The following is a 24,688-nucleotide window of genomic DNA, read 5'->3' on the forward strand; positions in this document are numbered from 1 at the left end:
TCTCCTATCGTTTACGAGTTATTTTCAGTTTTGCATTTTTTGCTGTAGTTACACCCGGTGGCTCCCGAGTCAAAGTGCCACTGTGGCATTGTGTGTCACACAGCACGTACGTATGTACGCACACACCACACTTATACCTGGAGGCCACACCGGCTGACCGTGGGGCTGTGGCATCCTGCGTCATAGAGCATGCACATAGCCAAGTGGCAGGAAAAACAACAAAATAAAACTTTTAAAGTGCCTTTCATGTCGGGAGGACGTCCCAGTGATTATAAATTATACATTTATCATTATATAAAGATGCCTAAGCGAAAATCAAACCTTTCAAGGATAAGTAAAAATGCTAGACAAAAGAGAGAAGGCCTATTAAATGAAACTGAAGCACAAAGTCCTTCCACAGGAGTCTTCCCAGATGAGTATAGATAAAGATGAAACGTGTGTCTGCCTGTGTGACAATCTACATTTTGGATCCTTTGGTTGCAAGCGGAGCTCAAACGGGTACAGCTAGTAGAAAATAAATTTGACAACCTGCCTTCCCTACTCCACCATCACAGATTAAAGATGTATATAAAAGCAAATGATTTCTGAGCAAAGGTTGCATCTTTTTTCACAAGTAAGTAATAGTTTCATTTTCCATGTATTGAGTACTCCAAGATATAGCGCTAAATAATTCTTATTAACAAGGATTTTTAGTTCACTGATGTAAATTTTACATTTTCAATGTTCAATAATAGTATCATATGTCTATACATCAGCAATCAGACAATGAGAAATTTGGAACATTGCTGTCCTTGAAGAGAGCAGTAGAGTGTCCTTTGCCCATTCTCAGTATGGTCCCACAGCAGACAAATTGTTGTAACTTACCTTCAGGATCCAGAAGTTTTTCTATCCCCAGATGACTTTTGGCTAAATTAAAGAGTGATCCAACCGTTCCACAGTAGACATCTTCAGAACTTTATCCCAGCTGAACAAGCCTGGTCTGTAAAAGACATAAAACATTAAAACAAATATTCCCTATTTTTTTAAAAAACTGTAAACTATATTAATAAGAGTTGTCTGTGAAATGTAGTAACTGTAGATTTGTAGACAAACACAAGAGCCAATTACACACAGCAATATCCCACAAACGAATCCAATGATATCTGGGGGATTGTTGTTCAGGACAATAAGAGAAACACCCTTTTCTTTTCAAATAATGCCATGGGATCTTTAACATCCATCTGACTAGGCAGACTCAATTTAACGTCTCATCTGAAGAATAGTCATTTGCCAATGCAACGCTCACCCAGGAGTGTACTGGAATATTAGCCTAGACTATGTGAGATTAAAATCAGAATGCGGGGCTTGAACCCACAACCTTCTGACTCAGAGTTAACAGTACAACTAACTGAGCCAGGTTGACATCTTAGCTTCACACCAAAGGCTTAGGTTGGTCTCCCTCAATAAGTCAATGAACAGACCAGTAAGTCCCACAAGCTTCAGTTCCTTCTTCAGGAGAAAATTAGTCAACTTCTACAAGGGTGGTGGTGGAGGCAGGGTTACAACCGGCCTGTATCCCTGACTTAGAGGAGGGCTGGAGCACACCTAATGTTTCTGCTCCCGATCACTGACCTCCTACTGCAAAGTACACGTTTGTGAATGTCAGTTGCAGAAATGGACTGAGCTGTGTTGGGATCATGAACTATCTGTGAAAGCTATCTGTGAAAACATCCGAGGCCATTTTACCACTTATTTTTCACAGTCTCAGTATTCAGACCAAATCGTCTCAAAATGAAAGATCATCCAGAATTTTGGAAACTCTTCAACCCAATATTGGGAACTGCTTTTACTTGGATCTTGTTACAATCAGCACAAAGATATAAAACCTTGTTTGGTCAAGATGCAAATGGTTAAACTTCAATCTTGCAGCTCTGGGAGCCAGGAGCAAACTGATAAGAGATACTGTACCTTACTAAAAGAAGGACTACTGTCAGTCTACAATCAGTGCAATAATAAGAGCTTTAACTGGGAAACCATTTCCCAATACCTACAAACTAAAGCTCTACTACCCTCTAATTGTCTGCAACCATTTTGCCTCCTCCTCCAATAAGTTCCAACAACAACTTGTATTTACATAGTGCCCTTCACGCAGCATAGTGTCTTGCAGTGCTGTATAGTGGCAGGGTTGGACACCAAACAGGGGAGGAGAGAGAGGTGACCAAGGTTTAGTCGAAGAGGGCAGTCTAAAAGTTGGATTTAAAGATAGATAGAGGTTCCAATCAAACAGCTGGAATGGAAGGATTATCTTAGATTGAAAACTAATAAAAATATTAGTTGTAAATAGTTTTGAAACAGAAACCATGAACAATCGTACACATACCGCCCCACACCTCCACACATACACACCTCATAAACATACCATCAGCAATATACACCCTCCCCCACCCCACTGGCGGCACACACACACACAACATACCCAACCCCTCCACCAGGTGTACACATCCACACCCCAGTGGTGTATGTACACTCATACACACCCACAGTCGGTGTATACAATCCCTCCACCAGGTGTACACACACACATCACCAGCAATAGACATTCCCCCTTCCCCAAAAATACACACCACAAAGACACACATATACACATGCACATATAGGCACAATTATTGACCAATAACTACCTGTGCCTGTGGAGAATGGCATTAAAAGCAAGTCCATCTGCCCAGCTGGTTGTAAAATTCAGGACGTTGACTTGTTTGTAGGGTCGGGTTGACTGGCGGACCCAGCTCAACAGTATTTTCTCACTGTTCGTCTGCTGCAGATCCGACATAATAGCCTTCATTATATCCTTGACCTGTATCAAGTTAAAATGCATCGGTAATTAAAACATGGTCAAAATAACCTCATGTCACAAAGGTTTAAACTATTTAGTTCAATCCCCGTTGTCCAGTCAATGGGCCTTTAGCAGTTACACAGATCATTTTCATCCCCGCCTCTCTCTCTCTGCTACTTCTTGAAATAGGAAATTTTAGTTGAGTCCAGATTCATTGAGGAAAGTAGTGATCTGTTCACAGAAATCTTCCTTCAAGCTTTAGTAGGTGGCTTCCCCATCTCCTCGCATCCTCTAGCCACACACAATATACCTTACTACATCCATCCTTTTTAATTCTCCTCAGGATTACAGTACAGGTCATGCTTTGCAGCCCCCAAGAGAACGTTTTTCACAATCTCTTCAAAGCTCAGCAAGTCCTGTGATTGCTGCTGCACGGTATCCAACATATTGTCTCATGTGTGCTTTATGTACAGTCTCCCAAGCGTTGAATTCCATCTAATGGTGAATCTAAACCCTCTTTTGATCCTGGAGGGGGCAATAACTTCCACCTTCTGTCAATTACCAAATCAGCAGCGATTATTTTTGCCGATCTGCTCATTTGCAAATGAACAGCTGATTGAAGTAGCACTGATGGCAAGTTTGAATATATAGACCGTCTCAATGAATTTACCAGTCAATGTCCTGGTCAACAATCCCCTAGATAAAATTGGTCATTCACTTTATAGTTGTATGTGGGTCATTGCTATGTGCAAATTGGCTGCAACGTTCCCCTGCAAAAATACAAAGTCATTACACTTTACAGTGAATCCTGTGAAGCGCTTTGAGACATCCTCCCATTATGAAAGGCGCTATATCCAATGCAAGAATTATTATTTATGCATTTAATTTGACTACTAGCCAAGTATCTGTCTATTTCTCATTTAAACATTCAAGACAAAATAAGTAGCAATGATCAAAGCTATCCAATGAAAACTGTAAAGATTGCTAAATAACGCAGTTCCTTATTTTCCAGCTCATTTGCAATTTGCCATGATCCCAGCAGCTCTCACTTCAACCACAATTCTCTGGTGGATGATTTTAATTGGTTCTGAAAGTCATGATAAAGTCTCTTTCCAGCAAAAAAAGATTAGAAGTGCAAACATGTAGCAGCATTTTTGAGGTTGTATAGAGTTTAAGCACCTCATTGTCCCTTTATCTGTTTATTGAGGAGATGGATTTCAATCAACCTAGGAGGGGAAATGATGCTGCATGACTTCTGGGATAGTGGCACTTCTGGGTCATCTCCCAGGCAGTTCCTAAGTGCCCAAATATCCTGAACTCAAACTTGTTGCAGAAGCTGAAAACAATTACATTTTACATCTAACACATCTAACACAAGTTACTGTACACTGAAAGGTAGCAACATAGACATAGATCCAACAGATAGCAACCCCTTGCCCATTTAATGCAGAAATGCATCAAGTAATTGCAAACAATTAGCAGCAACGCTCCAACACTGCAGACAAACAATCCAAAGCAGAGCCACACTCAGCCTGACCGTTCGGGAGTTCACTCACCTGCCAGTGCAGAATGATGTTCCAGAGCAGCCCAAGTGTCAATTTGTGATTTCCATCTACAATATCCGTTCCCCCAATATTTACCAGCTCCACCTGTAAGATGAACGATAGGCTTACACGTCATTGGAAAGCCGAACCAAAAAACAGCCTCCGTAAACTGAAAGAGGCTTTTTACATCTCAAGAGTTAATATTTACCCATTCGCTGCAAGGTTACAAGGGAGGGCCTTTAAAATAACATATGCCCTTAGTACTTAAACAGTAAAAGAAAAAGAGAAACAAGCCTATGAATTGATAGATGTAAATAAGCCAGGTGTCAGTGTGTGTGTGTCTCGGTTGGTTGCACTCTCGCTTCTTAAGGATTGTAGGTTAAAACTCCACATTGGAAGGTTGAACTCATAGTGTAAGATGGCTCTAGTGCAGTACTGGGGAAGCTTCACACAAGATAAGCCAAGGCTCCTCTACCTGTTCAGCTGGACGTTAAAGATTCCAATGCACTACTCAAAAAGAGAAGGGAGTTTCTCCCAGTGTCTTGGCCAACAATCCACCAGATAAAATTGGTCACTCACTTATGGCTGTTTATGGAACACTGCTGTGTGCAAAATTGCTGCGCACGAGTCTTTACACTAATTCCTGTGAAATGTTTTGAGACGCTTCGATGATGTGAAAGGGCACTATATCAAATGTAAGAATTTTTATTATTATAAATCAAACTTTGAAAGACTTAATTTAACTTGCATCAAGAATCTTAAGTAGTATTAACCTATATATGTGAGACTGTATTAAAAAGTCCAACTGTGTCATTTGATGAAACTAGCTCTTTGCACATTCAACATCATAGAATCATAGAATTATACTGCACAGAAAGAGAAACAAGCCTATCTTGTCTGTGCCGGCTCTTTGAAAAGAGCTATCCAATTCAATCCCACCCCCGCTTTCTCCCCATAGCCCTGCAAAACATATAGGTACTTTAAAAATCTTTTTTTTCACAGGACAGTGTAACACTGAAATGATGCACCACATAGTTCCTACAGTACCTTAAGTTATTTAAACTAATTCCATTAAACAGCGGACAGTTTTTAAATAAGTACAACCACCCAACAAAAAAACTTCAAAACAAAAAGACTTTGATCTAACATTCTTTCCCTGTAGGCTTCTTCCTCTAGTTCCTTCTCCTAAGCACATAAATAGTGTAAACTGAGCATTCTTTCCTTCAAAATTCCCACGCAGTATGCCAAGGAAGGGAGGAATAACGTTCACTTGATTTTTCTGACAGCGTTTTAATGTAAAATTTCTCCTACAATTCTCCCAGATTCAATCTATTGCAGGAAAATGGGATGTGAACACCTCACTAAAAGCCCCACTAAAGCATCTCCCAGCCCTGCCATCACCAACATCCAGGAGAACAACATGTCATACGACCCCACCATTGTGGCAGCATCATTTGTGGAGTCCTGTAGCTCAGTGGTTAGAGCACTCGCTTTGCAAGTGAGAGACCTGAGTTCAATTCCAGGCAGGGCGAAACCTTGGGCAAGTTTCCTTACTCCACACGCCTAATAATAATCCCTCCAAAAACAAAACAATAATAAATTGGTCATTTTCAATCTACGACTGTTTGTGGGACATTGCTGTGCGCAATTGGCTGCCGCGTTCGCCCACAAATATACAGTCAATTCACTTTACAGTCTATTCTGTGAAGCGCTTTGGGACGTCCTCCCGACGTGAAAAGCGCTATATCAAATGCAAGGATTATTATTATTATTATTATCATTGCCACACAGATTGCAGTGGTTCAAAGAGAGAACTCACCACACCACCTTCTCAAGACTCCCAGGGAAGGGCATTAAATGCCGGAACTGTCAGCATCACCCACGTTCGAGATTAATTTTTTTTTTTTTTTTTAAATCGATTCATAGGAATTAGTAGGAATAAGGATTGTTGGGAACATATTTTAAAGCTGTCACATAATACTAACATTCGTCTACAACATTAAGGCACCATTAAGATCTCACTGCAGGAATTGGTTAATCTCAGCCAGGATTCTGGTGAAGAGATGAGGTAGGGGTAACATCCTGTAGCATTCAATCACAGACAACGGCAGGTTAACACACAATTTACTTGTCTATTATGACACCTGTTAACAAGGCACTACTCCCACCACACCAAAAAAAATGGGGAGAGGGTTTGCAGTTCAGTGCTCCAATGCCTATCTGACACTTTTCCATATTAATTCACTAGATGCATATGCTTTCAGCAATTCACCAATTAGACTGGCGAGAAGTCTTTAATTTCAGACATTTTTATAATGCATCCCGCCTCATCTCATATGGAAACAGGATTACAATTTTGTGCCACTTTCAAAATTTATTTTACAGAATATTTCTGAAATATTAACTTCAACTTGTATAATAGCCGGTTTGAGATGTACAGTCATGACCAAATCTTCCGTTTGACTGTAAAATATAGAATTTCATCTTCCCTGTTGTTCTGGTGGATAAATACACTGCAGCGTTTTGTCATAAAGACTATCATGCTGTAGGTTTGAATCCCGCACTGTGTGGAGTTAGCTCATTTTACGAGATGGTGGGGGTACAATTGATAACCAGTGTCTGAAGAACAATACCACACTGGAATGGGAAATCAAATACCTTCAGGAGAGGGGAGGGTAAAGATTTGGAGAAAGAAATGTTAAAAATGAATGGAATTTCTGGTGTCAGCTGGCGAAGAAACTCCACGCAAAGCAACACGCATCCCCAAATAATTACCTCACAAGGTTAACGACCATAAAGCCATAAATCAAAATAAGGAGAAAGCAGCCAATAACTCACATTATTCTGGTGTAGCACTTGCAGCACTCTGTTGACGTTGTTGAGAGCATGGACCCTGGTAGTGCCACGTTCTTTGGTCTGTTAAGAGAGAAAGAGGCATTTAAAGCTGAAACGGGCAAAACTGTAAACCATCACAAAAATTGCAGTTGTTTCTAAATTTGTACCGAAAATTTTAAGGCAGATTATAACTACATATTACAAACTCTTAAAAGCTCAGCGTGTCAGCCAAACCAGCTCTCACAACCTGGAAATGCATTTAGCTGGTGTACCATTCTAATAAGTGCAGTTAGTGTGTCCCACAAGCACGAGTGCCAACCAAACTAGCTCACGTCCTGCAAATACAATGTGCTGTTGTAATGCAAACAACAACAACAACTTGGATTTATATAGCGCCCTCCACGCCAGACGGTGTCTCAGAGCGCTTGTATTTTGCAGGCAAACACAGTATCCCAATCACACACAGCAATGTGAATAACCAATATTATTTGGGGGAATCCAGGCCAGCAAACCGTGAGAAACTCCCTTCGCTTTTCAAATAGTGCCATGGGATCTTTAACATCCACCTTGACAGGCAGACGGTTGAACACATCCAAAACACCAACAGAAGTCCAGCTTGCAAGCATAGCATGCCAGCCAACCAGCTGATGTTTTGTAAATACAGCGTTTCAGCCAAACACAAGCACAGTCAGCAGTACACCCTGCAAATCTGGCATCTTCCCCACATTATGTAAAATTAGCAGAACACCCACACCAACTCACACCACATAAACATGATCCTCCACCAGCTAAATAGTTCACAGCACAATCAAATGCATGAAATGAATGCTTGTCTGCATCAACATGAAAATAATTCAGAAAACATAGGAAATTTTAAAAAAACTTTCCTCTGCTTTAGCCATCCAATAGTTTCAAGGCTGGCATCACTACAACAATCTAATTCAACTACTGAATTGAAGACGATGAAAATGGAAGCACATACAAAGTGCTCGGAAAACCATTTATTTATGTTTACAGTAATGAAACCAAGGCCATTGTGACATGAGAACTTTTCCAAAGAGCTGAGGAACAAATGATCCTACTGGGAAACATTACAATTTATGCATCAGTCTGGCGCAGTGGTGCACAAACTGGCTGCCGTGTTTTGCCCACAAAATCACAATCACTATACTTTATAGTATATCCTGTGAAACGCTTTGAGATGTTTCAACGAAGTGATAAGGCGCTATACCAAATGCAAGTGTATTTAATTATTTTTATTACTATTAAATACCATATATAACTGCAGATATGTGATGCCCAAGTCCAACACGGCTGCAATGGGTTGACACGAAAGAAATAAGCAACATAAGCAAACTGAAAGAAACAACAAGTGCACACCTAGCCACAATGAGCACGGCATGAACACACAACAGAACAACCTCTAAACCTGGTGGATCAAATACCAAGGTACCCCAATGCAGCAAAAATATAAAGTAGGGCTATTGGGGAAAGGGCATAAAAAATGAATCAATAATCTGGTAGACACAAATTCCCGGAGCTGAATAGCCTTCTGTTACTATGTCCACAGCATCCTCAACAGACTGCCTAAAAAATGATTTACCTCCTCAAAGAACCTTCCACCAGCACCTAATTCAAGTCAAGTGCAATCCATCGTTCGAATTTCCATAGCCCTCCAATAATAAAGCTCACCTACTTTAAGTCACTAATAATTCTTTGCTCTCATTTGATTGCACTGTTTCCATCTTGGCTTTAAATGAAACCCGAGTGGGCAGGGATGGCACGATGCAATGGGAATCCAACACACTGAACCACTGTTTGGCACAATCCGGCACAATTCCACACAACGGGAATTCAGATCTCGCCCAAGAAGTCAGAGAGAGACTTGATGATGAGGAAACATGTAGAATGGCAGGACACTCAAAGAGGCACGCGTACATTTTTCCTGCTACATTAAGTGGCATAAAAAGTCCAGATATAAAGGCAGAGGACAGGTCAAGGCTCTGTTCCAAGAGGAAGCAATGTGTCGGACAAGGGAACCTAATTAAATGAGAACTGCACTCTGGAAACTCCTTCAAGTACTGGCCATTCATCAACCTTCTGTAGCAAACAGTCATCCCCATAGAGACCAGGCGGTTGGCAAGTCGTGTTCCCAATGTGCTCCAGCGTCCCACTGTTTACCAACAGTGCTCAGTGGCCAGAAATCTGACAAAACCGATTAACATTCTTGTGTCTCTTGGAGGTCAGCCACCGCAAAAAAAAATCAATACCAGAATGGAGAAGGAGATTACTTCAACAAACAAGATTTCCAATTAATAGTCACAGGGAACTGTATCCGTCCTTCAGGTCTCATCTACCTGTTCAGGTGGACGTTAAAGAACCCAGAGCATTATTCGAAAAAAGGGAATTTCTCATATTGTTCTAGCCAAAATAAGGGAGTTAAATTAGTTATTCATCTCCTGTCTGTCTGTGTGTATTGCTGTATACAAATTAGCTACTATGTTCACCAACAAATTACACAGTCATTGCATTTGACAATAATTACTGTGAAGTATTTTGAAACTTTTCAATGCAAAAAGTCACGATGTCAATTCCCAGGGGTTTATTGTAATGGTAAATCTACAGTAGTACCTCTCAATTAATACTGGCAACAAAAATATCCAGGGAAGAGAAAGAAAATAGCCTTTGGAATTAAAACTGTTTGTTAAGACAGAGTCATTGCTCCCCACCACACTTCAAAGTCAGCCAAGCAATGGTTAACAGAAGGTTCCCAACACCTAGCCACAAAAATCAATAAGCATAGCATGAACACACAACAGAAGAACCTCCAAATACCAAGATACAAGGTACCCCAATACAGCAAAAATATAAATTAGGAGTATTCAGAAAAAACATTAAAAAGATATGGGGAAAGAACATTTAAAAATCTGCCATGATAATAATCTGGTAGAACAGATTCACAGCTGCAATCCAAATAAATCTCACATTCTTAATATAGTCCTTATTATTTTCAGACTGCAGAAACTGCATGCTCTTTTTTGCTCTTATTATTGAGGTGCCTTCCTTAGTGAGTTTGGGATTTGTTTCATCAACAGTTTCAATGAAAAAAAGAGTCGGTAGAAGTGATCTGAATAGTGAGTTGCCCCACAAGGCAGGGTCCTACTGCCATGAACTAGAACAGTGAAAACTAGGAAATTAATGTTAAATGCACTAAACTGATTTAAAACAACTGGACAGCACACTGCACCAATTGCCTTACCAATGGTTTTCCTGTGAGTCCTTCGAGAAGATCCAAGAGCTTCCGTCCATCACGCAGCTCTGCAAACAGATCCTTGATTGGTGGCTTCCCACTCTGTACCAGAAGATAAATCAGAAAGTGTAACAATTGACAAAGTGAATAAAGAACAGCTGTATGAATTCATCAATGGCCAGATCAATTGCAGGAAGCAAGCCCCACATTCTCCTCACTGATAGAGTGGATGGAAATCACAAAGTCAATCTTAACCAAATCAACATCTTTGTAGCATGATATTAAGAGTTACAGCTGACGAGCTTCACTTTAAAACTAACAAAATTCTGGTAAGATTTTATACGTGTAGGGATGCACTATGTTCCCAGCGTCCAGTAAACTTTACTAATCTAGAGGATACATAGGTAGAACAGGCTCTGTGACCCCCATCATTCCCACCCTCGCCCGACTCCACCTGCTCCCCATCCCTCAGAGGACTGAATTCCAGATCCTCGTCCTCACTTTCAAGGCCATCTATGGGCCTTGTCCCCTCCTCCCTCTCTGACCTGCTGACTCCCTACCAACCCGCCCTCTCCCTCCGTTCAGCGGGCTCCGGCCTGCTCCATGTCTCCCCCTCGACCCACCCTACTATCGGTTGCCGGGTTTTCAGCCTCTCTGCCCCCACACTCTGGAACTCCATCCCACAGTCCCTTTGCCTCCCTCAAGACTGATCTCAAGGACCCTCCTCTTCGATCGTGCTTCAGTTGCCCTCCCACCTCTCTGCCTTCCCTCACCATACCCCACCCCTTCCCCATGCTCGGGTCCTGACCCCCGTCTGTCCAGCGCCTTGGGACGTCCTCCCGACGTGAAAGACGCTCTATAAATGTAATTTTGTTGTTGTTATAGAACAGGAAGTGTGGAGCGTGTTGGGAAATGGAAGGACGTCCCCGACATCGCTGTGATTTTCCTCATTTCAATTCGTCAGAACAAAAAAATGTCTTGCTCCTAGAAAGGTTAATGATTTGCATGGAGTCATTAAAAAATTAAACTCAGCTTGCTTCAACTGAGAATATAGTGCCTATAGCCGTAGAGAAGTAGGAACACAATCTTCTCATCAACAAAGCAGGGACGTGTCTTCAGAAGAACGGTTCCCATTGATTGGAAGATCGCAAACATCACACCACTATTTAAGATGGGTGGGAGAGAAAAAATGGGAACTATAGACCAGTTAGTCTGACATCGGTGGTAGAGAAAATTCTAGATTAAGGATAAAATTCTTAATTAAGGATGTCGTAGTGGGATACTTAAGAGGATCACAATATGATTAGACAGAGTCAACATGGCTTTACAAAAGGGAAGTCGTGCTTCCAAATCTTTTAGTTTTTTTGAGGACATTAGATAGGGGGGAATCAGCGGATGTAGTGTATTTAGATTTCCAAAAGGCATTTGATAAGGTACCGAATAAAAGGTTGATCCACAAGGTTAGGGTCCATGGAATTAAGGCGAATATATTAGCATGGATTGAAGAATGGCTAACGAGAAAGAAAACAAAGAGTAGGGATAAACGGGTCCTTCTCAGATTGGCGGGATGTGACTAGTGGAGTGCCACAAGGATCAGTGCTGGGCCTCAACTATTATAATCTACATCAACAATCTAGATGAGGACATTGGAACTTAATATATCCAAATTCGCAGATGACATTAAACTAGGAGGGAGAGTAAACACCGAGGGATGAACATTAAAAAAATGCAACGAGATATAGATAGGCTAGGTGAGTGGGCAAATAGTGGCAGATGAAGTATAATGTAGGGAAGTGTGAGGTCATCCACATAGGTGGCAAAAACAGTAGAGCAGATTATTTTTTAGAAGGGGAGAGACTAGATAGTGTTAGCATCAGAGGGTACTTAGGTGTCCTTGTACACCAGTAACAAAAAAGTTAGTTTGCAGGTACAGCAAGCAATTAGGAAGGCTAATGGTATGTTGGCATTTGTTACAAAAGGATTAGAAGAGTAGGGAAGTCTTGCTGCAACTGTATAGGCCCTGGTGAGACTGCACCTAGAGTATTGTGTGCAGTTTTGGTCTCCTATTTAAGAAAGGATGTACTCGGCTTGGAGGGGGTACAACGTAGATTCATTAGGTTGGTACCTGGGATGAGGGGGATGAGTATGAGAATAGGTTGAGCAATTTAGGCCTATATTCTCTAGAATATAGAAGAATAAGAGGTGACTTATAGAAACCTAACTTATAGAAACTTATCGATTACAAAGGGGCACGACAGAATAGATAGTGGGAGACTTTTTCCCCTGGTTGGAGAAACTATAACAAGGTCACAGTTTTAAAATTAGGGGTAAGCCCTTTTTGAAGAAAAACTTCTTCACTCAGGAGGGTAGTGAATTTATGGAATTCGCTACCCCAAGGCTGTAGATGCTCAGTCCTGGAACATATTCAAGACTGAGATTGATAGATTCTTGTGGATAAAGGGATTAAGGGATATGGGGATAAGGCGGGTAGGTGGAGTTAGAATAGATCAGCCATGATCTTATTGAATGGCGGGCAGGCTCGAGGGGCCAAATGGCCTACTCCTGCTCCTATTTATGTTCTAAGACTGCAGTCAGGAATAAACCTGGCTAGGATTATTGCTATCAGGGGAAACAATGCCCATCTTTCATTAAGGGCCACTTTACATCTCAACTCATTAAGCGCGCCTCTGGCATCTTTCCCTCTCGCGTGCACACACCACAACCACCATTTTCCAGGTGAGATCAGTAAAATCATCCCACCACATCACAGTAGACCCATTAGAAAACATCTACTTCTGTCCCATATTGCTCTCGTGTGTGTGAGTATAGTGTGTCATTTGCTCCATCACACAGAAAAGCCCTGTGATCATTTAAACCAGGAACCACTTGAACAGAATTCCCAATAGTGTCACTTTAACTTCATTCTCATCCTACAGCAGGTCACAGCAGAGTGATATGTAGCACCACATGTCGGGTTTATTGATAACTAGTTAGTTTTAAATTAACAAAATACGGCTCAGTGTCCAGGGCTCCATAGCCACCAGCAAAGCAAAATAAGAGCATGTCAGCAAGAGAGAGAAAAAAAGAAAATCGGTAATTCCATGCCTGAGAATAGCTTGCTAATGAGAATCTGGCAACCAATAATGCACAGCCCAATAGTCTCCTAGCACAGCATGATTACCAGAGGAAAAAAGGAGAGGGGAGAACAAATTGCTTTACACAGATATTGATATAATACGCGATGATTTACCACACCAGCAGTTGAAGCGAATAAATCGCAGCATTTAAAAGCAAATTGGAAAGATATTTGAAAAATATTAACAGATACAAGAAAAGCGATCAGAGTGGATTTGTCCCGTGGGGGAGCTAACACCAGCACTCATACCATTAGCCTAAAGGTCTTCTTTATTGCCATTATAAACATTTTAAGTTTTTATGCTCACCTACAAAATACACATTTTACAGTAAAATCTTGCAAAGCACTTTGAGAGATCCTCCAGACCTGAACTCATTGCCGGAAGCTGTGGCTGAAGAAAATACCATGAATGTATTCAAGAGAAAGTGTGTTGCATTGTGAGGGAGAAGCGAATAGAGAAGTATAGGAGAGGGGAACAGGGTAGATGTGGGCTCGTGTAGAGTATCAACACAATCCCAGACTGAATGGCCTGTTTCCATGGTATATCACTCCATATAACTATCTTTATGTGAAAGGTGCCATATTAAATGCAAGGATTATTATTTAATTATTAGTAGTAATAATAATAAATAATAATTTATTAGTGAAAAACTGGAGGGCATTGTAAGAGCCTGTCCAACACAGACTTCACATACTGTAGCTATGATAATTCACAATAGTATCCAATGGTGCTGTTGCTAATTATTCTCAATCTATGTAATATTTACATACATTTGTTCTGTTTTGAAGTAACAATCACTGAACGCACCAGCACATTTGCAATTTGAACATCAAGGGATTTGAACCCCCAAAATAATCAATTGCAACTTGCAAAACAAAACAGAGAACAGAAAATAAACAGGGCACTTCACATGGAATGGATGGAAAATATTTGAGTAACATGCACCACAATGAATGTAGAGATCTATTTCTGGTAAACGACTTACTGTCTCATGACAAAAACAAAAACAATCATTTGCTCCAAATCTGTCTTTGCCTGACCTTTCTCCCCCCGCTTTTACTTTGCCAATTGACTCGCTGCCTCAGCATTCAGTAATTCTTGCTTGCTTTCACTTTGCGTCCATGTACACTATTTCCTACCTAAGCTGATACCTTGTATTTATATAGCCTTCATATAAAGTAATGTCTCGAAGAGCTTTACAGAGGGAATCCAACACTAAGCTGGGGGAGGGTGGAAATGGGAGGTCACAATAGGCATGGTCAAAAAGATCTTTTTTAAAAAAACTAGCTTTCAGGGAGAGAGAGAGAAGCCGTTTCAGAGAGTGAGTGACTGAAGGTTCAGCTCCAGGTGGGGGCTTGCCTGTAGCTATTTTATTAATTTGGCACCAGGTAGAGCAGAGCTGCCCAGGAAAGCAGAGATGTCCAGAGTTACCCATTTGCTTTACCTTTGTGAAGCGAGCATTGAGCCACTTGGTGAATGTTTTTTCTGTACATCATCGTGTTCATCTGTAACACAATAGAACAGCCATTAACAAGCATGAAATTAAATCTTGTTTAAAATATCTCCTCCAAAATCTCTCATACTCTGTTAGCATCATAACTGAAAGCCCCCTACTACATTTCTGGCACATTGAGAGAGTCAGTTACCCACCATTACACTGCTCGACACACAGACCAGCCAAAGAGACCAGCCCACTAACTCACGCATATCACATCGACATCCTACAAACAGCTTACGTGCAAGTGTCTGTCTCTGCTAGAGCCATGGAACATGATGCGGTGTAAAACAGGAGATTTCAATACCCTTAGATTCTCTGCCATTACATCTATTCTTGTTAATAAGGCTCAGTGGACATAAAAATCAAGTTTAAAACCAGAGATTTACCATACTAAGGGAAAAGTCTATTTCAAATCGTTTTCACTGACACTTGAGGTTAATCTAGTGATTCTGGCATATCTATACATTTGGCTCCCATTACCACTGTTTCACTGTCTCAAGAGGTTATTCTTAGCTAACTAAATTACATGTGTATACTGCACGTTTTGAATCATACAGGTTATTTCAATATTGCACCGTCAATCAGGTTAGACAAAAGATCACAAGGTCAGATGTGAAATGGTTTGTACAAAACAACAAATTCTTGATTACATTTGCAAACCAAAATCATTTCAACTTTAGGTTGCTCCATGCCAATATCCAAAATCAAGCGAGAAAGGAATTTAATTTTATTAAGCTAAACACATACAACCTACATCAATCAGTGTAAAAAAATGCAAATATTTCCTAAAAGCTTCAAGCGCCAATTAAACTTAACTGGCATGTCTAAGCATTACTTTAATTAAAGCAGTTGAGAGGTCATCAGTTCTAGCTTGGAGGTTTACCACTCTTATTTGCTGTGCAGGAATTCAGGAACAAAAGGAGGTATTAGCTAGAGGCTTTTCAGAAAGGGAAGAGGGGAGAAAGGATTGGAGATTAATAAATTCAAGAATGTCCACAAGCACATTTCCAAAGCTCCAATCCATTCTGTGTTATAAGTTCCCCTTTCACCAACAAGATCCAAACACACCAGGTTGAGTAATGCAGGTCAGCAACTCAGATGGAATCCGCAAAACAAAGCAGCCGATCCCTCTCACACTGTTCGGCAAAGAGCTGTCATAACCAACAACTGAGCTTTGAGAATTAGGTTTCCCACCCCAATAAATCAGAGCAAATGAGTTGCAAAGAAAGGCTTTATTTAAAAAAAATGAGCTACCTTACAATACACACCTAATAGTAGGCACAGATTTTAAAATAATCAACAATTTACTTATATATAACACCTTTCACATCAAGACTGTTGGCAGAATGAGCTATAATCAATGATTAGACAAGCTGGGGCTCTTTAATCTGAGAGACGACATCTCAGATGGGGCATTATAGAGGTGTATAAAATTCTAAATGGGATTGGAAAAGTAAACCCAAATCAATACTTTAGGATGCAGAAATACAGTAGAACAAGAGGACATAGGTTTAAGAGTTGCAATATGCAATTTCAGAACAGATGCCAAGAAGTTGTTCTTTATCCAGAGGGTAATTAACAACATGAAGGGTGGTTGAAGCCAGGATACTGGACTCAGTGGAAAAAAGCTTGGTGCTATGATGGGTGAGTATTTTGGAAGGATGAGATCAAATAGGTTGAATTAATCTTACGATCTTGAAAGAAAACAATAATCATTACACCACAATGCTGTACTCGAGGTGCAAACATATATTAAAGGTAGAGGACAGCTCAGTGCCACAGCCTGGCGTTTTTCTGGTGGGGGAGGGAGTTAAAGAAAGAAGGAAAATTATAACCAAGCCCAACAGTGTCCTCGCATGCAAACTTTGCAGCAGAAATTCAGGAAACAGATCACTTGTATAAACTCAGGACATATTCTTTCTTCTCCAGTCCAAAGATACAAAGACCACTTTGTTTTTTCAATGAGTCCAATGTCCACTTTGGTTTGGTCAGCTGGGTGTCCGATCAAACAGAAACCCACCACCAATCTTAAGCATCCCCAAACCAAATTACTGAGAATTTGACATAAGTGTGGTTTCCATTGTCAGTACATCATTACGGAGTTAACTCATCCTCCAAACCTCACTTACATTTCCCCCTTTGACCACCACAACAACTTGGATTTATATAGCGCCCTCCACACTGGACGGCGTCTCAGAGCGCTTCACAGTAACGGATCCTGGGGCTGAGCCAGAGGGAGGGGAGGAAGGTGCCCAGTCGAAAAGAAAGGTCTTCAGCTGAGACCTGAAAATAGGAAGAGAGGGAGCGATGCGAAGGGAATGAGGAAGGGAATTCCAGAGCCTCGAGGCGAAGCGGCTGAAGGCACGGCTGCCGATGGTGGATCGGAGGATTCGGGGGACAAGGAGGAGGCCAGACCCGGTGGAGCAAAGGCAACGGGCACTGGACCAAGGAGGATAGTCACTCAATTGCTACAAAATAGTCACTACACCTAAGAGTAAATCCTGTGAAGAGTTTTGGGATGTCCTCCTGATGTGAAAGAGGTATTTGTTGTTGTTTTGAGACATCTCAAAGAAAGTATAAAGCACTATCAAATCAAGAATTATTACTATTAAGGTTGGTTACTAGACCATATGTTATATCTTTGACTGTGTTCAATCAACTCCGCACAGTCCAAAGATCAAATCTTGGACATTTTTGATCTATAGGCTTCAGTGATACACTACACAATGTATTTATCCACTGAAACTTTCAGCACAGTGACTATCATCAGTACCAGCTAGAAAGTAGAAAAGAACAGCAGACTGCAACATAACTAGCACAAGTCTGAAAATATTTGCATAACCGTCTCAACCAGATTCTGGGCTTGATTAACTTTGCATGGGCTCCAACACAGAGAAACAGAGGAAAAGATAGTCATAGACAGAATGTTAGTGGGACTGAGAGAGAGAGAGAGAAAGAGAGAAATGGACAGACAGAGGGAGAGAGACAGTGAGTGAGAGAGAGAAAGAGATGAAGAGAGAGAGAAAACAGAGAAACAGTGAAAAGCAGTAAAGAGAAACAGATGATAGAATGTGAGGAGTTGGCACGGTGTTCAGAAGGGAATTACTGTGAAAAATCAGCTCTACTATACAACAATTTACATTCATTCAGCATTTTCCCTGTAAAATAAACAAAACAGTTGAATTTGATAAGAAATTGAATGAACATTGTTATGTAGGTAAATTTAATGCAATGGACTGAAAAGATCAGGTGCAAATATTACAGAAAATTCTCTCTGCATATTCATATTATGTGGTGTTGAGACATGATCTGGACACTTCCAAAGCAACATTTCAAGAAACAGACTGCAGTATGTGAAGCATTCGTAAGATATCAACTTGGCTCAGTTGGTAGCACTCTTGCTAGATGGAGTCAGAAGGTTGTGGGTTCAAACTATAGATTTGGTCTTTGAACTCAGTCCAGACTGGCATTCCAATATAGTGGGGGAGTACTGCATCATTGAAAGTGCCAACTTCCAGATGAGACATTAAATCTCGGCTCCATCTGCCTGTTCAGATGCATGTTAAAGATCCCATGGGACTATTTGAAAAATAGAAGGAAGTTTCTTTGTGCCCTACCCATAAATAATATTAAATTATACCCTCCCCCCACTGCCAAACACAAGTGAACAGCATGATAATCAAACAGCATGTTGAAAATAACGTACAAGTAGCTATTGCACTATTTTCAAACAATCTGGAAGATAAAGTTAAGAAAATGGCACATCCCTGTATACTTTTCAGAGTGTACATGCTTTAAACACTGAGAAATACTGTACTTTGCCGGAGTATCTCTCTTCAGGGACAGTAAATAACTCTTAAACCAACGGACAGTGGAAAAAGTAGTAGTATAAGTTCTTACAGAGAGACCAGATTTACTCCTATCATATGCACTCACACAGCAACAAGGGGTCAAAATCTTGAGCCAATCTGATAAAGAAAGTATCCAGATCCAAAACACTGCACAACAAATGATAATCTCTCCCATGGGCACTTCTCATTCTTACAAGGGCAAATCTGCATTCATTAATAAAATGAACCGGAAACTTGCTCCAACCAAAGGAAATGTGAATCCCAGAAGTCTTTTCATACAATTCACAGCAAATTTCTTGGCAAATATTCTGAGCTGACAGTTGAAAAGCTGACAAAAACACGTACACAGGCAACAGCTGTTCCTGATATTATATCAGTGCACGATTCCACACGCACTTTTCCTAGAATTTCCTTCTTACAGTTGTGGCATTTAGTGGTTGGTTCCCAAAAGATAGGTAAACAAACTCTCAACTCCCTGATCCTGATTAATTGATTTGGTCGGGCCTTCAGCCTCTCAGCCCCGAGGCTCTGGAACTCCATCCCCCAGTGCCTTCGCCTTGCTTCCTCCCTTTCCTCCTTCAAGGCCGGTCTCAAAACCTTTCTCTTTGACCGTGCCTTCAGCTCCCCTCTCGACTCTCTTCCTCCTCCTCGCTCCCTCCCTTCCCTCCCTCACCCTGACCATTTCCCCCCTCCTCTCTCCCTCCCTTCCCTCCCCTCACCCTGACCATTTCCCCCCTGCTCGGGTCATGACCCAACTGTGCAGCGCCTTGGGACGTCCTCCTGACGTGAAAGGCGCTCTATAAATGGAATCTTGTTGTTGTTGTTGTTGTTGTTGTTGACAAGGTTTAACTCCATTTCTCATTTAGTCTGTGCGCATCCTGCTCACCCAATTCCAGAGTATTAGGCACAGGGAGGCAAGAGTCAAGACTCTGGGACGCCTGACTGTGCTGCTGGGGTACTGCTGGAGTCCAATCAGCTGAAACCACATTGCTTGCTATTGAGGGCACTGTCTGGCAAGCTTTCCTGTTGAAACACCTGCCCTAGGACCACTCTAATCCCAGTCCAAGTCTGATCTGGTTTTGAGCCTGGCATCTCAATGGCACCTTGTGTTCTGAGTGACTCCTGTTTCTTCTGGCTCCCTGAACTCTACCCAGCTTGGTGCAGTCTACCACTTTTGTTGAGGCCTAGAACGTCTGCTGCATTCTCAACAGCCAACAGTAAAACTTGCATTTATATAGCACCCTTAATGCAGGTAGAGTTACTGAATGCTGCTGCCATCACACATGCTTTTAACAGAATAGAAAGTAACCAATCCATGAATATCCAAGTTGCAAATGACATCTCCCCTCAATGTTTTCCCTGCAAGGAAAAGCGACTTTTGGCTGTGATTTGATTAATAAATGAAATGATCGTCACTAAATTAACCTCCAGCTGAATTGATCACTGTCAGCAAAATGAATGTACCTTGCCACTCTGTTCATCCTGTATCAATATGTGATCTGCCGCCATTCAATTTCAATTCATGCAACCTCTTCGCTTCAACGAATCACCCAATTACTCACTTACATAGATTGGCTTGCTTATGGTCTTAAGATACCAGATAAATAAACCCCCCAAAGCAATGTGTGACCCTTCAACAAAGTTAATAGATAACCTGCTGAGCAGCAAGAAAATTTTACTTTCATATCATTCCCCTACCCTGATGCCTTTAAAGTGCATCACGCATGCACAGGCCTGCTTTATGGGCTTCAGTAGATCGCAGATTTAAAACGATGGCAATTTGTACATCAAGTAGGTGTAAAAATGAGGTTGTTTGACAGTCCATTGTTTGAGCGGACTATTCCAAGCACTTGACCTTCAGCACCCGTCAGATGTTTGAGACTCAGCACCCGTCAGATGTTTGAGACTCCGTATCAAATCCACCACCTGCTCCCTCAACCCCATCCCTAACCCCCTCCTTACTTCCCAGCTCTACCTCCTTGCCCCTCTACTCACTGACTCTCCTTGTCGTCTAGTACTGTTCCCACCTCTCTAAAAACTGCTGTCATCACTCCTATCCTTAAAAAAATCTTCTCTGGACCCTTCTCTACTCCCTAACTACCGCCCCATCTCCAACCTCCCCTTCCTCTCTAAGGTCCTGGAACGAGTTGTTGCTTCTCAGCTTCGCTCCTTCCTCTCCCGCCACTCCTTTCTCGAACCCCTCTAATTGGGTTTCCATGCCGCCCACACCACAGAAACCGTCCTGGTCAAAGTGACAAATGACATTTTGTCCATCTGAGACCAGGGCTCCCTCTGCCTCCTCATTCTCCTTGACCTCTCTGCTGCTTTCAACACCGTCGACCACTCTGTCCTCACCACCGCCTCTTCTCTCACCTCAACCTCCATGACGCTATCCTTGATTGGTTCAGATTGTACCTCTCACACCACCTGCACTCCGACACTGTCTCACACCGCAGGCCGCCAAAACCCTCAAGGATCGACTATGCAAACGCACTGCTTGTCGGCCTCCCCAACTCCTCCCTCCACAGGCTGCAGATCATCTAGAACTCTGCAGCCCGTTCCTCTCCTGCACTAGGCTCGGCAACCCTATCACCCCCATCCTTGCCCAACTCCATTGGCTTCCCATCACACAGAGGATACAGTTCAAGATCCTGGTCCTCACCTTCAAAGCCCTCCATGGTCTTGCTCCGCCCTACCTCTCCGACCTCCTAACCCCCTACCATCCTGTTCGCTCCCTCCGCTCAACAGGCTCCGGCTGCTTCACGTTCCCCGCCTTGCTCGCCCTACTATCAGCAAGCGGGCCTTCTGCCACTCTACACCCACCCTCTGGAACTTCATCCCGCAGTCCCTCCATCTCGCCCCCTCCCTCGCCGCATCAAGATCCATCTCAAGACCCTTCTCTTCGACCGTGCTTTTGACCTCCCTGCTTCCGTAACTCTGTCTGTCCAGCACTTTGGGACATCCTCCCAACATGAAAGACGCTATACAAATGTAATTTTGTCGTTGTTGTTGTTCTGTCCTCTGAAGGGGAGGAGGAAGTGAGGGCAATATGATTCTCTGCCAGAGCCCTCAAGAGGAAGGAGCTGCATTCATCCACGTCAGTGAGAGGCTGAAGAATGAAACTGATGTAAAAGCAGTGGGTGAGAAATGAACCCTGACAGATGCTTCAGGACTAATTTTACGTATCACTGTAGGAGAGCGCACACAAAACTCTTTCCAAAGCACTTCAGATTTGAAACAATTATTATGATCACACGGCATGAGATAGGTTATCAGAACAGATAAGGGCTTTGTCTAATAATGATGGCTCACGTCATAAGCACATCGGTAATGAACCATGTATTCTTCCTTCTAGATGAACAGTGCTTTCCCTCCACATGGTTGTAACTGTGTAATTTACGGGTACACTGACTGATTCTGATAGCCAGAATTGCCTTGTAGTCGTTTTATGACTACATACAAATTGCACCCAAAATAATTGTTATTTCCATCCACTCTTTCATCCGCAGCACTTTCACTCTCCAGATTCATATCAACTTAGTTCAATCATATTAGCAGCTTCTTCTTTGAAAAACATTAAAACAGAAAATCTACACACGGAGCCACACACATCCTCAGCCCGCACTAATACCCATACCTCAACACTAACACCAACGTACATAAAACAATCAAGAAATAATTTCTTAACATACGGTTTGGATGGAACCAAACACAACACAAGAGGAGGACATTTGGCCCATTGTATCTGAGCTGGTTTAACTCCCAATTTGATCTTCTCTGTTCTAATCTCATACATCTTTTGCTGTACTCTTTAATACTTTGCCTCGATTATTTATCCAATTCACTTGTAAATGACAATACATATTCTCCTGAAGAATTTGCCAAATATGGATTAGATTCACCTTCACAGGTGAAGTTAAAAAAACAGTGACAGTAGCTCGCCGAACTGGGCACGTTTATTCTCATTGTGGGTATTGGTGACACATAAATGGTGCAACTGAACCAAAAACAAACAAGGTGCTACAATGAATCCCAGTTGTGTGGTGTAAACCCATTTCAACTGTGACAATAAACTGGCTAAGCATCCTTGGTTATAAAGATGTCCCCTGCCCCTATCCACCCCCCCACCACCACACACACCCCACTGGAAGTCCTTGTGTAGACACTTCAGGGGACAGAATACTTCTGCTGACTACCACATACATTTGGTCCCAGTTTTCACTCAATCCAGATTCCACCAATTCATAAAATTTTTATTTTTTTTAAAAAAGTTCTCCTGATGTGGGTGACCTTGGTAGAGGCAGCATTTATTACCGGATCTGGTTCAGCTGAACAACTTGAGCAGAATTGCAGAACATTTGGGAAACGTATAAAGACCATCTGGCAGGAGTGCCAGTTACAGCACCACAACAATGCAACATAACAAAAACAAATTACATTTGTATAGCACCTTTCACATCAGGAGGACGTCCCAAGGCGCTGGACAGTCAGGGATCCACACCTGAGCTGAGGCACTCATTGGAGTCATAAACCACAGAGAATAGACCATGGAGAATAAGTCATCAAATCTAGGTCAGATTTTGCATAACAAAATTTATTTTTTTTTCTAAAAAAAACTTCACATTGATTATTAATTCAACCCTCTCCACTTGGACATTAAGCAAACTGAACGGTGTAAAACTATATTGCTCAGATTTCCTGACTTCAGTTCATTCTTAGCATACTTATGGAATACTGCACAGTGCTTGCACAAACCTGCACAACAGATGTTACTTTCTCCTTATCAGTCTTAAGACTAACAAGATTAAAAATGTGCATGACTTGAATTCCTGTTTCGAAAAAAATATGCTTTGAAGGTTTCAGCAGCTACATATCCCCTCCCCACCCACCGTCACTCCCCTCCCCATCACCCTTATCAGCAGGTAGTAGACCGGAGCAACCGATTAGATCAATAAGAATGTGTCAAACCAAGGGGAGAACCAAAGGTTTAATTAAAACTTACTTCAAGCAGCCCCACATACCTGTAGATGTGTAAACAAGTTCTTGTGCCATCATGCCACACTTACTAATACAAAAACACAGATTAAAAGTGGGTTTCCAGCACAGAAATAAGTGTCAATGCTTCAGGACAGTATCTGGTGCATTTACCACTCTGCTCAACACAACTCCAGTGTACAAAAACAAACTTCAAACACTGGACACTTTTTACCGGGTGCCAAGGCAAAATGCAAAGCATCCAACTTCAACACCTCTTCACGTGGCCACTGAATACATGCAAATGAGTATTCTCAGGTAAAGGTCATTTGTACCTTCCATAAAAAACAATGACTACTGGTCTCTGGACAACTTACACACATTAAATGGTTAACAAGGTGAGCAGAAACATTTCCCACTATCCAACATAATGAGCCCCGGGAACAGTCAGTGTCAACTACCACCTCCAACCAATAAAAGAATGTGGGCTTAGAGTAGGGAAGTGGTCGATCACTCTGTGTGTGGTTTAAGAGGAAACCTCACTAAGTTACTGTAATCATCGTGAAATCTGGATAAGATTTTTTAAAAAACACACTGGCACCTCCACTATTTTCTTTACTAAACATCCATATGTGTAACTCTCCATCTGGTTTGGATTCTCTTAAGCATGGTGATGAGTAACCTCTTGAAAATAATCAAACTGTACTCTGTACACTGCAAATAAAACAGAATATTCATATAGATTAAAATACTTCTCGTGCAATCCTCTTCATCTTTTCAATCTCCC

The 24,688-nt window shown here is 41.7% G+C and overlaps 1 protein-coding gene across 1 annotated transcript in view; it reads right to left on the reverse strand.

The window, feature by feature from the left end:
* The window catches only part of LOC121848079 (utrophin-like), a 92,834-nt gene extending 68,855 nt beyond the window's left edge, over positions 1–23,979 (reverse strand). The window contains 9 exon segments of the mRNA XM_042345311.1: positions 865–918; positions 921–979; positions 2,661–2,833; positions 4,369–4,461; positions 7,195–7,272; positions 10,451–10,543; positions 15,023–15,063; positions 15,066–15,083; positions 23,949–23,979. Of these exon segments, the coding sequence (XP_042201245.1) occupies positions 865–918; positions 921–979; positions 2,661–2,833; positions 4,369–4,461; positions 7,195–7,272; positions 10,451–10,543; positions 15,023–15,063; positions 15,066–15,083; positions 23,949–23,979 (640 nt within the window).
* Between the last annotated feature and the right edge of the window lie 709 nt (positions 23,980–24,688).

Source organism: Callorhinchus milii, unplaced genomic scaffold (assembly GCF_018977255.1).
Source record: "Callorhinchus milii isolate IMCB2004 unplaced genomic scaffold, IMCB_Cmil_1.0 Scaffold39, whole genome shotgun sequence".
In the NCBI taxonomy this organism is placed as follows: Eukaryota; Metazoa; Chordata; class Chondrichthyes; order Chimaeriformes; family Callorhinchidae; genus Callorhinchus; species Callorhinchus milii.